This window comes from Saccopteryx leptura, chromosome 12 (assembly GCF_036850995.1).
Source record: "Saccopteryx leptura isolate mSacLep1 chromosome 12, mSacLep1_pri_phased_curated, whole genome shotgun sequence".
Lineage (NCBI taxonomy): Eukaryota > Metazoa > Chordata > Mammalia > Chiroptera > Emballonuridae > Saccopteryx > Saccopteryx leptura.
The window spans coordinates 33,333,245-33,351,118 of record NC_089514.1 but is presented as its reverse complement, the minus strand read 5'-3'; the positions used below and the strand labels follow the sequence as shown (position 1 = coordinate 33,351,118).

Below are 17,874 nucleotides of genomic sequence, written 5' to 3'. Positions count from 1 at the left end.
TGGGCAGAGCGTCGCCCCTGGTGGGCGTGCCGGGTGGATCCCGGTCGGGCGCATGCGGGAGTCTGTCTGACTGTCTCTCCCCGTTTCCAGCTTCAGAAAAATACAAAAATAAATAAATAAATAAAAATAAAAATAAAAAAAAGCAGGGGATAAATAGGAAACCAAATTTATTTTATAGAACCAGAAGCTTTCTGTGGGTGCAGGTGTCCGTTTTCTGCTCCAGGATTCAAATGCTGAAAATGTTGCCTATTTGTTTTAGATTTAAGAGCTATTCTCTGCTCAAGTAGTATCCAAGAATTAATTTGCATGCTAATTTAAATTCTAGCGACAATGTATCTAATTCTCCCTTTCCTCATTGTGGAGACCTATGCCTGGTATTTGAAGGGGATGGTGAAGGTCAGCTCTACTTTTCATTATTTGCAAATATGTTGGCATACTTCCAAGGATGACTCCTAGTAAAGTGGACTAGGTTTTGGATATTTGAGATTTTTATAGATTTTTATGAATTGATTTCTAAATCTGGTTTAACATTTGAAATGTAGGATTTATAGTGTCCCTACTTTCTAAACATCTGCAGGTCTTGTGTTGTTTGAATAAAAACTATAATGTGAATATTCTGCATGTTTATTATTATAATCATTATGATCAATTTCTCATACATTTAGAATAACTTCCTTTTCGGAGTTAGTCATGAGCTTGTAAAAATTGTAAGATTAGAACTTTTCCATATGTGATGTTCCCCCCATTTTATTTCTGGGAGTACTTTTCCTAGGGGGTCCCTAAACAGATGTAAGTAAAGGGTACTTACTGGCAAACAGATCCCTGAGGGGACAGTGACAGGTCATTTCAGGAGTTGCCTACTTGTCAGAGATCTCAGCAAAGGCAGTGATGAGAGAGGGTGATATGAAATACTGGTTAGGGACCTGTTTTTAGGCAGTTCTTAAAACCAACTCCAAAATGAGAAATGTTGGACAATGCAGTGAAGAGAATCACATTTATATTACCCCAAACACCTTATCATCACCTCCTTAATAATAAAATACCTAATACTTAGTGTTTTAATATTTTACAAAGTACTTTCACATAATAGACAATTTCAGATAATCCTGAAATCCATCCTTGTTTTGCCATCATTGGTTTTCCTGGGGCTTTAATCTTGTCTATTTCTTGTTGATCCCTGTTTCCAACTTCCACTCATTTTTCTTTGGCCTTTTGTTCTTTCTTTCTGCAATTTTAATTATTGCAATTACTTCTGAGTCTTCTACCATGAGCTCTGGAGGCCACATAATTGGCATAGAATACATAATTAAATAATTATTTTGTGTGTGCAAAATGAATATTTTTTAATTTTTATTGTGTTGACATGGTTTCAAGTGTCCCCTCAATGTAACACCCTCTACACAAGCATTCCCAAACTACGGCCGGCGGGCCGCATGTGGCCCCGAGGACATTTATTCGGCCCCCCCACCGCACTTCCAGAAGGGGCACCTCTTTCATTGGTGGTCAGTGAGAGGAGCACTGTATGTGGCAGCCCTCCAACCGTCTGAGGGACAGTGAACTGGCCCCTTGTGTAAAAAGTTTGGGGACCCCTGCCCCTGCATGGTGCCCCCATGCCCTATGCAGTCTCTTTCCACCAAATTGCCCCTCCTTTGCCCCCCTCTTCCATAATTACTCTTGAAAAAAGAATTTCCAATTGTCTGATAGTAATTTCCACTTAGAGATCACATCATCACCTCAAAGCCTGAAACCACCTTGTCTTACCCTTAAAATAACTCCCTTTGTGTGTGTGTGTGTCATGATAGGGAGAACATTGATGAGTGACTACCATGTGTAAAGCACTTTCCGATATATTATCCACCTCTCAGCATAAACCTGTGAAATAGGAGGTTTGAAGAAGCAACAGGTTCTAAAACACTGAGCAAGTGCAGAAATAAAGATCTGAACCCAGATCTAACCCAAGCCTGTGTGTCCCTCCTCACACCCCAGGTGGCTCCCGCTCAAGTCACTTAAGCCCTCTCCGTTCTAGTGTTTTAGCAGAACACATGGGATCTGAATTGATAGGTAATTAGGGATGAACAAAATGTCTTGCAAAACCAGTAATAGATATATAACTAAAAATACTTAAAAATTAAATATTTTTGAAACCATAGTCATAATTTATCTTGCAGAAATTCTGAAATACTACAAATATTATATGTTAACTTTTCCTCACTGTGCTCGGAATCTGAGTTTTCAGGATCATTTCTCAGGTTCTATGTAAAAATATAAGACTTGAATAAAGAAGCAACAAGGTTGATTAATTTATTTCATTAAATATTTATTTTTTGGAGATCATAAATGGATAAATTCCAAAATAGGAGCAAAACAAAGCATTTAAGAACATTTTAATATTTTTTCCCACTCAACATTCCACCTTTGTTTTGCTTTCTATAAACAAATATACTGGATTAAAGCAACAATATTCTTAACCCCAAGTTCAATACTGAGTCCTTTCATTTATCTATTTTGAGCAAATAATAAGACAGAGGCAATTAATTCACTTGAATGTGTTATTTCCATTCAGAGCTTAGCAATTACTTTAACTTCACATTATTCTGTCACAAATGATAACCAAACGGTCCAAGTAGCTAAAATCATAAAACTATTTTAAGCCAAGTCAATGGTATGTATAAAGTTCATATAAAATAACATAACTATTATACTGATATACATTTGTAATACACCTTACTAGAAAATATGCCAAAATACCAAGCTTTATTAGAGAATAAAGTCCTTGGGCAAAGGGGAAGGAGAAGTCATATAATCAAAATTTATTAGAAAAAACTGTAGATAAAAAGAAATCCGCCTACAAATTAACCAAATAAAGGAGGAAAAGTGAGTACATCATTAGAGCTGATGTCAGCTCTGGAGAATAGTTAGTGAGCGTTCCACCACAAACTGTTCACCACCCCAAGAGCTCAGCACCAGGCTCTTCTCGTCTTCTCCCACTAGCTTCTTTACACGGAACATAAACCTACATTTATGGCAGCAACAGATTATACTGCCATTTAGTCTGACAGCAAACAATAGGAAAAGTACTGTTAGGGCCAGAATGACTTTTGGCTATCTCAATGCCCCTGAAAATAGGGGCACACATAAGTCATTAACAAACAGTATTCAAAGGGCACTGTATTATCTAATTTGATTTATAAAAAAAGTAAAGTTCAGTAATCTTCGATAAAAAAAGCCATAGTATTTGAAAACTAGGAATGTTCTGACGATGATTTTTTACCAAAGTGGTACTTCACGTCACTACGCTGGAACAAATTCCAAACTCACACGTACTTGCATCACCTCAGTTTAATAACCCAATAAATGACAAAAAAGACAAACAATGAAAACAGCATCATATAGCACAGCAGCTTCGTCTGGCTCCCTCTGGATAAGATCTTTAGTTTATCCATAGTTCTACCTAGAAATCCAGTTGTAGAATCAAACTGTAAATCCTATGAGGAGAAAAGAAAAACAAAATATAATGCTTAGATTCTCACACTCTACATATGCACATTTAAGTAACTGGATATATTGTTTGTAGAATACATTTTTAATGACATTTTTAGTGTTTAATCAGTTCAGGAGCCTGTATAACTTGGATAATCAGCCTGACTGTTCCATGCAAAACTGAGTAACTCTCTCAATGAATAAAAAGCTCTTCCATCATTCAATAAACATTCCTTCAGCCCCAGAGTAATTAAAAATACCATACTATTTAGGTCTTATTTCAATTATGTGGATTAAAAAAGATTAACAATGAATGTTAAGTATTTGTTTACTATCATACAGGATTTTTCCCACTTTATTTTTTGGGGAAACTTAAGCCATTTTACTGAGGGTCTTGGGGGGAGCGTCCAAGGGCTGAGAGGACAATGAGCCCCGATACCCTTGGCGTGGCCGCATCTCCCCAGCTTCCCAGCTGCCGGAAGAGCGATCGTTTACTGATGTTTGTTGGGGCATGATCTCCAAGGTGAGATGGTGTGCTTCCCAGTGAACCATTTATCCAAAGTTTAATATGGTTAGTTAGCAGTTAAACGTACCTTTACTTTTAATTTTAAGATCCTTTAAATAGCTGACTTTGGGTACAGTCCATTAAAAATAAGAGGATATCATGTAGAAGTGGTAAAATAAAATAAAAACTACAAATACAAATAGAGAGAACTACCATGTGAAAACATAGCTGGAAAAGTCCTTATGCTGAGGACTAGGGATGGATTAGAAATACTGCACTTCACAGAAAACTCCGTATCCTGAGATGTAAGGGGCTTGACACCATGGCAGCCTTTGTAGAACTCAGGCTCTGGGTAGCTCAAGCAATTTATACATCTATAGTTCTTCAGCAGGGTTATGTATCAGAATTATTTGACATGCTTTTCTCAAAATACATAACCCTTGAAATTCTGACTCAGTTATCTGGAGTGAGAAGCAGGCATACAGATCTTCAAAGTTCCCTATGTGATTCTAATGCACAACCTTCATAGGAACATTGCTTTCAATGCCATATTCATTTTTGGATAGTACAATTTTAAAAGCAACTAGGGAAGGTCTGGAGAAGTCTGACATTCAAAGTAAAGGTGAAGGAAAAGAAAGAGGTTCAAAGAAGAAAAGGTATATATTGCTGAGATTGTTTAGACTAGAAAGAAAAGGCTTTGGGATATTATTATGTTCAAATTGTCAGCCTAGGGTATGGATGTCCCAGGTTTGATTCCTGGTCAGGGCCCACAGAAGAATCGACCATCTGCTTCTCTCCCTATGTCTCTCCCCGTTCTCTCTCTTTTCCCCTCTCGCAGCCAGAGGCTCAATTGGTTCGAGCATCGGCCCAGGCACTGAGGATAATACGGCTGGTACAAGAGTTGGCCTCAGGTGCTAAAAACAGCTTGGTTGATTTGAGCATCAGCCCAAAATAGGGGTTGCCAGGTGGATCCTGGTCAGCATGCATACAGGAGTCTATCTTCCCTCCTCTCACTTAAAAAGAAAGAAAAGAAAATCCTACTGATTTATTCAGAAGTGGTCCTAAGGACATCAAAAAATAGGCTTATATTAAGTGCAAGGTGTTTGGTATATTGGATGGATGTAAATTGCTTTTTGATAACTTGGCAGTCTATATCCATTGAGATCTCTAAAAATACTCAGAATAGTAGTCATCTGTCCTGAACCTTCAACAGTGTTTCTAAAAACAGGATTAAAGATACACTGGCTTCCACTTCTTCCTCCTACTTATGTGTGGTAGGCAAGGTGAAAAAATAAGCACATGGCAAAAATGAACTTTGTAGTTATTCTAAACAAATTAGATAGAAATGGACTAAAATCCAGGACTTACGATCTCTGGACTTATTCCAAAATGTCAAAAGGATATTATTCCTGATTAACAGACTAATTTTGAGAATATTAGATCAAATTCTGAAAGTTAAAATCCCACTTACCATTTCAGATAATAATTTATTTTGAGTTTTAACTTCATGGCCTATCTCAATGGAAAGCTATAAGAAGAAAGCATAGACATTACTCTTCATACAAAAATATTTAAGTGTTATAAATACGCCATTTTAAATATACACATTTTCTCAAATAAAACTGTATTCTAGAAATAGAAAATATACTCTCTTTTTTTTCTGATACATTTCACTGAGATTAACAGAAAATAAATTCAGGACTTCTACTCCTTCCCAACAAGGATATTGCTTTCCTGCTCTTCATTGGGATTTTATCTTAATATTCAAATCCATCTTTTAATTTTGGTACATACTCTGATTCTTCTATCCTTGCATGGTTTTTTCTCTATATTTTTCACACAACCGCATTTATCTGTTTCCCTTCATGTTTTTAAAGATGTATACAAGTACCTGCATTATCAATTCAAATTCAGATATAAGTACTTAATATTTTCCTTTGAAATTACTTTACTTTGAAGATATGCCTAAGCCTGGACTGTGGTGGCGCAGTGGATAAGTTGTCATCCCGGAACGCTGAGGTCACCAGTTCAAAACCCTGGGCTGGCCCGGTCAAGGTACACACCACAAGCAATCAGCGAACAACTAAAGTGAAGCAACTATGAGTTGACACTTCGTGTTCCCCCACCACCTCCCTCTCTCCTCCCTCTGTAAAATCAATAAATAAAATCTAAAAAAAAAAAAAAAAAGAATATAAGCCTAAATTGATTATTTCTTTAGATTGTAATGGTATTTTTCTTTAAAATATAACAAATTGAAAAGAAATTTACAAGTTAGTGTTAGCCACATTCTAAAGCTATGCAGAAAAGAGGCTAAGCCTCAAAATATCTGTCAGCGGTTCTGGCTGCTATTCAAACCTAAAGCTATCAACACCTATTTAATACTTTACATGACAAATTCATCAAAGACTTCACTTCCAAGATTTTTGAATAAATATAATCACAACTACTCAAAACCTTGGCAAATCATTGCAAATATTGTTCTCAGCTTATTTTGTGTGAAAATATGGGGTTTTACTGACACGAAACCATACTACAATTCTATAGATCAGAATGTGAGATAATAAAGTAACTATAAAGCTTGACTGCCCAAGTCACCTGTCTACAACTATTATTCCTGCCACAGAAAGAAGTTTCCAGGGGAAGAGAAGCATTCTTCTAACAAGGAGCCTAAATGATCAACAATGGAGTTTTTTTTTAAATCATTTAATTCTTAACTTCCTCTAAATATTGTTTCCTAAATTATTAACATTATACAATATAGCTTAATTCATACATCAATACCTTTTGATTTAGTATGACTTTGAAAACAATACTCATTTTAGAATATAATAGTGTCCAGGCTGACTACAATTCTATTTTCCAAAACTAGTGAAATACCAATTAAGCTTTGGCAATATAAGCTACTACTTAATGCTCTATAAGTACGTAGCATGTTTTTCTGTAATGCAGACTCAATCACAAACACTGTTAAAACCATCCTTTTTTATTTCTTTGTTTAGTATGTTGAATTTAATACAACTGATAAGGTATTACACTAGGTGCTGTGTAGAATATAAAAATAAGTACAACAGAAAAATCCTGCATTCTGGTAAATGTACTTTACATACAAATGACTCTAATGCAGATTACTATACACTAAGTGCTATGGAAATGGTGCAAATGGTCTTATGTTCATAAGAAAAGAAGTCACTTTTGATGTAGTAATCGGGGAAAGCTTGGAGGCAAAAAGGGATGCAATAAAGAGAGCCTTTCAGATGGGCAAGACTCAGCCAATGGGAGAAGACACCCAAGACAAAGCACAGCACAATCCCGATAGGGAAATGGGAAAGCGCCAGTGTGCCTAGGACGGAAGCACTCTCACTGGTCTGGCAGGAGCACACACACATTCTGAAAATGCAGGAGGTAAGGACTGAAAAGCCGTGGACAATCTTAAAGGACCTATTTGATCAACCTACAGTGTGAACTTTATTTTTTACATCATGGGAGGTCAACAAAATCTGAGAGTGTAGGAAGCAACTTAAAAAATACTCTAAAAAGATGACTGTGGTGACAGTATGTAGCTCAGACCAGAAAATGTAAAATATTCGGAACAGATAGGTTAAGAGACTTTTCCAATATAAAACCAAGGGATAGTATTTAGAAATAGAAACAGTAGAAAGAAGTGTCAGGCTCGGTGACTGATGTGAAAAGAAAGGTAGAAAAATGGCAGACTAAGATGTGTAACTTAGGAGGTGAGAAACAGAAAGGGTCAGGGGAAGAGCTGCTGGCTATGAACACAGACCGCTCCAAGCTATCGCTACAAGACATCGCTACAGACAACACACAGTGTTGTAGGTTCAACCACAAAAACCAGCTGAAGTTTATAAAAGATAAACAAATGTACCATGTTTTTTTAAATTACAATTTACTCTATTAATTTAGATGGAAAATAAACCTTTTTCACAGAAAGGAAACTTACAGCACCCAAATGCTATTTGACTTAAAGAAATTTTGTCTTCTATATCCTTCAGTAAGTCTTTTCAATTTCTTGAAACTTCTATGCCAGCACTTTCTCTAAACATTTAGAAACTCACTTAATAAATAGTGATTTCTTTTTTTATTGAGAGAATTAAATTTAACAGGGTGACATTGATCAGTAAGAAGAGTACATATAGTTGGCTCAGTAGTAGAGCGTCGGCCTGGCGTGCAGAAGTCCCGGGTTCGATTCCAGGCCAGGGCACACAGGAGAGGCGCCCATCTGCTTCTCCACCCCTCCCCCTCTCCTTCCTCTCTGTCTCTCTCTTCCCCTCCCGCAGCCAAGGCTCCATTGGAGCAAGGTTGGCCCAGGCGCTGAGGATGGCTCTGTGGCCTCTGCCTCAGGTGCTAGAATGGCTCTGGTTGCAACAGAGCGACGCCCCAGATGGGCAGAGCATCGCCCCCTGGTGGGCATGCTGGGTGGATCCCGTTTGGGCGCATGTGGGAGTCTGACTGCCTCCTCATTTCCAACTTCAGAAAAATACAAAAAAAAAAAAAAAAAAAAAGAAGAGTACATAGGTTTCAGGTAAACATTTCTATAGCACTTGAACTGTTGATTAGGTTGTATACCCATCACCCAAAGTCAAATCATTTTCCGTCACCTTATATTTGTCCCTTTTTACACCCTTTCTCCAACCCCTACCCCCTCCAATTCAATTGATTGAACACATTTTCAACCATTCTACTCAAATCATGTATAAGTTTTGAGTGTACCTCACTGAACCACACTATTTGGCTAACTGAATATCTTAGTATATAGTATAAACACATAATATTTGTGCATATAAATATATAAATCTAAAAGTACTCAACATGTCACATACTTACAGATTTTATAGCAATTACTTTGCTTTTCAGACTTTCCGTGAGCCTGTCATTCTCTTCTTCGCAGGCACTATATCCACTATTAGCATAGCCATAGTTACCATAGTGGCCGGGGGGTGCCCCTTCACCTGCAAGGATCAATCACAAGTACAGCTGTAGCAAAAACAAGCCACTTTTCCTTGATAGGAAAGAACCAAAAAAGACCCCTGGAGGGCGTTGCAGACCATGCATGTCAATAATAGTTACATTTCAAGTGAATTTTTAAAATAACTAAATAGAGCAGAACGTTCCTACAATGCCCTCTTTTAAGCAAAGAATATTCAATTCAATTCATTTCAACACACATTTATTGATTGCTTACTGACTGCCCACAACACACTAAAATAAGCGCTGCTGTACAAGGGTATTCTGGGCACATTTTCTGCTCCATAGGACTATGTTTTGAAAAAGTCGTAACGTCGACTCCCCACTGAAGAAGCTTGGCTGTGAAGAGTGAGGGAGAGAGAAAGAGGATAATATAGCAAGAGCGAGCTCATGGCAGAGGAAGGTCCTTCGTTGGCATCTCTCTCTTATATACATAGAACAGAGCTAGAGTAACTATGGATAATACAACCGAGAGTTGAGAGAGGGTTGTCATTCGTTCTCTACAAATATTCGAGAGCCACCATGTGTTAGATCCATGGTTCTTTCTAGGTGCTACTCTTTGGAGTGCACCTTCCACTGAGAGCGCAGGAATGCAGTCCCTGCCACTGGCTAATATAGTCCATGATATTCATCAGGCAAGTGAACAGGTAGAGTGAGCCTTGGATAGTGAATACACAGATGAATGCATGGGGGCGGGGGATGAAAAAGGAAAGCATAGTTAAGTGTTATATAACCACATTAAAAAAATAATCGATACCACCATTTTTTTCAGTAAAAGAAACGGCTGCCACGTAAGAATGAGGATCATTTCAGGGGAAGGGGAACAGTAAAGAGAATGGAGAAAACTGATGTGGACTACACAGGGTTACTAGGGGGATAAAACAATCCTGGATGAGGCAATATACACTAGTGGTCTCAGTCCTCTTGGATGTGTGAAAGAAGAGCTCATCAGCCTGAGTGAGTTCATTATAGCTCGATGGTTAGACTTCTCAAGAGTTGGGGGTTTGGGAGATGTAGAAAGGGTACAGGGGGAATAAATGGTGATGGAGGGAAACTTGATTTGGGGTGGAGAACACAATATAACATAAGGTCTACTGGAAAGTTCTGTCCGTTTTTGGAGTGAAACAAAATACAATTTTTCTTACCGTCAATAAACTTTATTAAATAATATATTTCCACACCAATCCTATCTTCTGAATATGGTCTGAAATGGTTTGCTGAGCTGAATTAAGCCTTTCTGCAATCTCCGATGTTGTCAGAAAAGGTTCTTGCTCCAACATGGTCTTAACAACATCGTCATCGATCAAAGATGGTCGCCCAGAACATGGCTTATCAGAAAGGTCAAAATCACCTGTTTCAAATTTTTTTTTTTTTTTTTTTACAGAGACAGAGAGTGAGTCAGAGAGAGGGACAGACAGGGACAGACAGACAGGAACGGAGAGAGATGAGAAGCATCAATCATTAGTTTTTCATTGCGTGTTGCAACACCTTAGTTGTTCATTGATTGCTTTCTCATATGTGCCTTGACCGTGGGCTTTCAGCAGACCGAGTAACCCCTTGCTGGGGCCAGCGACCTTGGGTTCAAGCTGGTGGGCTTTTGCTCAGACCAGATGAGCTCAAGCTGGCAACCTCGGGGTCTTGAACTCGGGTCCTCTGCATCCCAGTCTGACGCTCTATCCACTGCGCCACCGCCTGGTCAGGCTGTTTCAAATTTTTTAAACCATCTTCTGCATGTCCTATCAGAAACTGTACCTTTACCAAACACTTTCAATTCTACATGCTTCTGTGGCATTTCTTCCTTGTTGAAATTCGTATACAATACAGTGGCGTAAATGAACTTGATCAGTAGCCATGGGTACACTATCACTTCACACATAAGACTAACGTGAATCAACTTTGTTTTAGTTAATTTGCTACGTCAGTATGTATACATTACGTGATAAAAATAGAGAGGCACAAATGCACCAAATAAACATGTGCTTACGTGTCGAAACTTGTTGTGATAGAAACGGACAGAACTTTCCGGCAGACCTTATATATAGATGATGTATGTATTATAGAACTGTATACCTGAAACCCATATAATTTTATTAACCAATGTCACCCCAATAAATTCAATAAAAAACAAAGGAAAGTTGGAGATTTCCAGTGCTGGGCTGCAGAGGGACAGAATCCCAGGAGGTTGAGATCACTTGCCAAGAGTGGTTCAAGATCAGGATTATGGGTTCTAGACTGAACAGGAATTGTAGTAGCTTCAACAGAGCCCTGAGAACATGGGGGAGGGGATTATATTGAATATATAACTAGAGGTCAAGTAAACTCAAAGAGTAGATGGCATGGCAGTGATAGTGAGAGCTGGAAGGACAGAAAGTAGCAGTCAGCGCTGGTAGTTGAAGGATGGTTGAGCTGTGAATAGGAAGCTCTTTCAAGGCACAGCCCGAATCTCATTTTTCTCTAAAAAGCAAAACTCCCTCCTTTGAATTCTTACAGCTCTGACTGCATACAGTAATACTGCACTCTAGACTGCACTCCAAGGGAAGAAACTAAATTTGTTTCACTCATGGCTATACACACACACACACACACACACACACACATACACACACACGTACACACACAATATAGATAGATAAAGATACTTACAAGTGAAGTAATGAATAGAATCTGAATTCACTGTTATTCAACTTTGAATGTGCTTGCCTTTGTTAAGAATGGAATCACAACCTTCTTTGAGGGCTGAGACAGTGTCTCATAATTCTATATTCCCTATACCTAATGAGTACTTCTTATGCAGCAGACACATACACAAACTACACTAAAAACAAAACAAAACAAAAACAAAAAACACAGCCCTGGCTAGTTGACTCAGAAGCAGAGCATCATTAGCCCAGAGTGTAGATGTCAGGGGTTAGATTCCCAGTCAGGGCACATAGGAGAAGCACCCATCTGCTTCTCCACCCTTCACCCTCTCACTTCTCTCTCTCCCCTCACTCTTCCTCTCCCACAGCCATGGCTTGATTGGAGCAAGTTGGCCCCAGACGCTGAGGATGGCTCCATGGTCTCCACCTCAGGTGCTAAGAAGAGCTCAGGTCCAGAGCAATGGAGCAATGCTCCAGATAGGCAGAGCATCACCCCCTAGTGGGCTTGCCTGGTGGATCCTGGTGGGCCACATGTCTTTCTCTGCCTCCCCTCCTCTCGCTGAATAAACACACACACATACAAAATGTTAAACACATATGTTCCAGAGGAGAAAGAGTTACATTCCCCCAAATTTCCCTCAACTGTTGAAATATGATCATAAAGCTCGCCAAATGTGCTATAATAAAAGTGAACCCAAGTGACTAAGCATAGTCTTTTCCCCCAAAGCCATCATTTAAAACTGCATTCTCACTCCATCAACTAATGATATTTTGTATAAACTCTATAAGGACCAAAATCCTTGGAGAAAAGGTATATGTCTTCTTATCTTATGACTAAGATTCTGAATGTAAAACATATGTCTAGTAAATAATTGCTGACTGGTTGAATTTAATCACTTGACAACTTTACCAAGGAATTCATTTCTAAATTAATGGCTATTGGCTTTATTTCTTTGTTTTGCCCTTTTGCTTATCTTAATTTTAATTTTAGAGTTCCATTTATTAAAAGAAAAATTATTTTTATTTATCACCCAGCAATATTTCAATGCACATTCCTCCTGTTAAAGAGTTTTAAACTTTCCTCACACTATCATCTACCCAATATAAAAAGAAAAATATCAAGTACAATTGTAGGAGTTGCTATTCCAAACTTAGCTACTTCTTTTTGTGTGAATAGCTTCTATAAAAGTTGTAGGAGCCCAGGCTGGTTGGCTCAGTGGTAGAGCCTTGATCTCGCGTGTGGATGTCCCGGGTTCAATTCCTGGTCAGGGCACACAAGAGAAGCAACAATTTACTTCTCCACTCCTCCCTCTATCCCTTCTCTCACTCTCTCTTCTCTTCCCGCAACTATGGCTCAATTGGTTCGAGCACATCAGCCCTGGGCACCGAGAATGGCTCTGTGGAGCCTCCACCGCAGGCCCTAAAAATAGTTCGGTTTAAAGCAGGGGTCCCCAAACTTTTTACACAAGAGGCCAGTTCACTGTCCCTCAGACCATTGGAGGGCCGGACTATAAAAAAAACTATGAACAAATCCCTATGCACACTGCACATATCTTATTTTAAAGTAAAAAAAGGGAACAAATACAATATTTAAAATAAAGAACAAGTAAATTTAAATCAACAAACTGACCAGTATTTCAATGGGAACTATGCTCCTCTCACTGACCACCAATGAAAGAGGTGCCCCTTCCGGAAGTGCGGCGGGAGCCGGATAAATGGCCTCTGGGGGCCATATGTGGCCCGCGGGCCGTAGTTTGGGGACCCCTGGTTTAAAGCATGGCCACAAATGGGCAGAGCATCAGCCCCAGATGGAGGTTGCCGGGTGGGTCCCAGTTGGGGTGCATGTGGGAGTCGTCCCTCCTCTCACTTGGAAAAAGGAAAAAAAAGTTGTAGGAAAGCTAGTGAGTGCCAACGTCATCCATCCTCTGCCTTTGTCATTTACACGAATGCTTCTTCTTTGGGGCAGTTTCTGTCAACAGCTGAGACAAATCATTTAGAGATTCATGTGAAGTGTGGCAGCTTCTCCACATGAATATCTATCATCTTCACTATTTATCCCAAGTTTAAAATTCCAAGTCAATACACAGTGATACTTAAAAGCAGCAAGATTTTTTAAAAAAGAATGCCAATCTCACATCATGCCAATGTCAATGCTAGCAACAGACATCTAAGTCATCATCTTTCTTCTCAACTACAGGAGAGCTTAAAAGAAAAAGGATCTATCCAAGAGATTCTAGGTTAGTCTGAGCTGGGCAGGCAGGAGGTCCAGGTAACAATTCCTTGAAACCTCTACAGATAATTCTAATGTACAATCAGGGCTGAGTATCACCATCTGTCCACCACCTGTCAAGCCCTTTTCATGCAATTTATCATGACACACTGCTGAAGGAAACAGTCAAAGGGTCCTTGGCCTGGCACTCAAAGATCTCCATAATGCAGCAGTAGTTCTGGTTCCATCAAACTGGCCTGAGCATAATCCCTTCAACATACCATACCATCCGTAACTGTAGACCTACAGCTTATTTTTTTCCATCCTTCTGTTTGGAACTTACCTCTCCCATGCTCTATCTTCAAGCTATATATAGTTCAAGTTTCTATGTCTCCACAAAGTACTCAGCACTTTATTTCTGAAATCCCTAAAAATTCACTATCTGTAGAACTTATCTGGCATTTGAATGTATAACTACCACCTTGCACTGTAATCTATCTTTGAACATAATCAGCTAGCTTGGAAACTTTGGGAGCACAAACAGGGCCCCAAATAACAATATTTAGAGCTTACTCAAGTACACAATAAATGTTTCTTGCCATTAAGTAATGATACAAAGGAAAAACATTTAGGCATATAAAACTAAACTTGCGCAAGATTAGGTATTTTTTCTCAACAATTTACCTGGTCACTTTCTTTCTAAGATCCAGGTATCCATAAAAACTATATTTTTCAAAAGTTGTCTCTCATACAACTATTAATCAATGTACAAGCCTAGAGTTAATGGTAACTCTCACTAACTTTAAATACCTGACACTTTCAAAAAAGTTTTTTTTTTTCTTTTTACATCTTTTAACAACTGAAAAAGGTAAAATCTCTTTTCAAATATTTCCTACATTTTTCTCAGGTGTACTGTACGCTGATTAAGCAGAGTTCTTTTTTTTTTAATCGTCTCTTAATAGAGAACTTCAGAACCAGAGCATGCTGTTTTAACACCTGTGCATTATAATGGCCCAGTAAAAGTCCTTGTGCCTAACTTACGTTTCCTAAGCCAAAGGGCCAAGGCCCAATGCTAAGTCACCGAGCTTGACCACATTCTCCAGCCTTAAGAGTGCAACAAGGCTCAGTTAAGAAATGATCTCGGTAAAATGGCCTCTGACCCCGATGTTACACATCACGGACTTTAACAGTAATGACACGTACATTTACCTTTGTCACTCACTGTTGCCAGACTAACATGACTATTAGTAGCAGTGTGTGCCGCATGCCACACTTCCAATTTCGCTTCTGAAGAAACTAACATACAGGGCCGGCAGAGAAGGTGAAAGAAACCCAAGGCGAGTTTCGGGGAATAAGCACTTTCATAACCACGCTGAGTCAAGTCGATTACACTAAAAGCCTTCACGGCTGAGTTGTCACCTGTCCATACCCCACCTCCAAATCCTCCACTACTCTCTAAACCTACCGTCCAAACTTCGGACTGAACCAAATTTATGAAACCCTTAGGATCTGGGACAAATGATGTGTTCCCACTTGGCACCCCATCCAAACATCCTGCTTTGCGACCCAGATTCCAGTGACATATGTAAGACCCGTCCGACTTCCTCCGCGTCCCCAAGCCCAGCATTCAGGGCCCCCGAACTTCGACCCTCAGCCCTCTCCTTACCCAGGCCTGCACGCCTCATCCTGCGAGAAGAGGGAGGAAAAAGACGGCGGAGGGGTGGGTAGGTAGGGGCCAGGGGTCAGCAGGCCCACTTCTTTAGGACCAGGACCCGGCAAAACACCAACTTCTTCCCCTAAAGCGCCACGACATCAGTCGAGTCTAAACATCGCGCGGGATGATTGCGTCACCCAGGCACTCATTGGCTCCCTGCGAGGAGGCTTGAATGGCATTCTGGGAAATGTAGTTCGTCCCAGATGCAGGGATAGGGCAGGGTGTCGAGTGCACTGGACTCTGGGCTTTCCGAATAGGGACGAGAGTTACCGAGGCTCCGACCCGACCTTGGGATTCAGGTCTTCAACTCTGGATTCGCCGCTGGGCTCGCGCCCTCACTTGAGCTTGCTGTTAGCTGGTCAGCCCCAAGTTTACCCTAATAGAGCGACCCTTTCCCAGACCATGATTGGATGATTGACTTAACTTTCCTAATTCTGTGTTTCATCTCCAACGTCAGTTCAGGAAAGGCGAAGAAACTTGAACCAAGTTTCTGATCACACACAGAAGAAATCTGAGCCCACATAAGGGAAGGATGAAGGTTAAGGATTTGTGACGAGTCATCCAGTCAAGTTTCCGGTTACTGGATTGTTTGCATTTCTAGAAAGATCCCTGGTATTAGTTGAGGGAGCTAAGGACTCCTACTTCCTTTGACTTCTTTTAACTTACACAGAGGATACTGAAATATTATTTACACATGATAATGTGCCAACTGAAGTAAGGAGCTAAAAGCTTGTTGGCAGGTGAGGGTGGTACTGAAATTAAGGCTAGTCCTAGAATTTCATTTTATTTCACAGGATTGTCATAATGTTAATGAAATAAAGTGTTTTCTTTTTAAATCAGATATACAATAAATGCTCAAAAAACACTGAGTGTTTTGCAGTTTTGTTGCTGCTGTCTGACAATGGAATAATCTCCATGCTAGAGATTTCTGAAAATGCAATCTCTGATCATTTCCCTCATACTCTCCCAATATGAACGTTGACTATAGCAGTGACAGATAAATCTCTGCCTTCAGGTTGATTTTGTAAAGTCCACACAAAAACAATTTTTAATAAAAGTTATTAACCTGGGAAATAAACTTAATGCAATGGCATTTTGAGAGGAAAATAGTCTTCGTATAAATAAAATAAACCACCCTTCTCTAAAAGCGATGGAATTAAAGATTGCATCAGGAACAAATACTACAAATAAACACTGAAGGTTCAGTAAGAGAAATGATTGATGGCAAAGCTTTCTTTTTTTCTTACACTCTGTGACAGTCTCTTCTGTTAAAAGTACACATGTTCTATAATAAAAACATGTCAGAAAAATCATCTAATTTAAGAAAGGTGGTTTCCTTTCTCTTTTTTTTTTTAATTCAGTGAGAGGAGGGGAGGCAGAGACAGACTCCTGCATGTGCCCTGATTGGGATCCACCCGGCAAGCCCACTAGGGGGTGATGCTCTGCCCATCTGGAAGGTTGCTCTGTTGCTCAGCAAATGAGCTCTTCATAGAGCCTAAGGCTGAGGTCATGGAGCCATCCTCAGTGCCCGGGGCCAACTCACTGGAATCAGCCATGGTTATAGGAGGGGAAAAGAGGAAGAGACAGAGAGAGAAAGAGAAGCAAGAAGAGGAAGGGTGGAGAAGCAGATGAGCACTTCCCCTGTGTGCCCTGACCAGGAATCAAACCTAAAACATCCACATGCTGGCCAACTGGCTAGAGCCCTGCTTTTTCATATAAATGCGATTTTTAAAAGTTGAATGGTAAATTTACCAAAACAGATTATTTAAATTACATGTGTACTTGTCCTCTTTATAAACTACTTACTTTACCTGGTAGGTAGATATAAGAATAAAATACAGTTAAAAGAAAGAAAAGTATATCAAGAATATAAGTCAAGACAAGAAAGCTGGTTTATATTCAGCTTATGATCTAAAATTCCTAATAGTTGTTTATTGCTACGGTTGCCAGCTTCAAATTAGGGTGATCCTATCTGAGAAGATTGTGCATTCAAAAGATGAGTAGAAAATAATGAATTTTTTTTAATTTTATTTATTCATTTTAGAGAGGAGAGAGAGAGGGAGAGAGAGAGAGAGAGAAGAGAGAGACGGTGGGGGGGGGGGAGGAGCTGGAAGCATCAACTCCCATATGTGCCTTGACCAGGCAAGCCCAGGGTTTCGAACTGGCGACCTCAGCATTTCCAGGTCGACGCTTTATCCACTGCGCCACCACAGGTCAGGCCAAAAATAATGAATTTAATATACAGAAGGATAAATATTAAATGTGGCCACAGTAGACATAGAGACTAGAGGGAATTCTTTATACTTTTATTATTTTCTGTTTTCTTTTTCTTTTAAAATTAAAA

The 17,874-nt window shown here is 39.5% G+C and overlaps 1 protein-coding gene across 1 annotated transcript; it reads right to left on the bottom strand.

Annotated features, from left to right (window-relative positions):
* Positions 1-2,296: 2,296 nt before the first annotated feature.
* Positions 2,297-15,650, bottom strand: BET1 (Bet1 golgi vesicular membrane trafficking protein). The gene is made up of 4 exons (XM_066353794.1): positions 15,483-15,650; positions 8,828-8,952; positions 5,457-5,513; positions 2,297-3,485 (listed from the first exon to the last, which is right to left on the bottom strand). The coding sequence occupies exons 1-4, from the start codon at positions 15,499-15,501 to the stop codon at positions 3,330-3,332; spliced, it is 357 nt and encodes a 118-aa protein (XP_066209891.1). The 5' UTR covers positions 15,502-15,650; the 3' UTR covers positions 2,297-3,329.
* Positions 15,651-17,874: the final 2,224 nt, after the last annotated feature.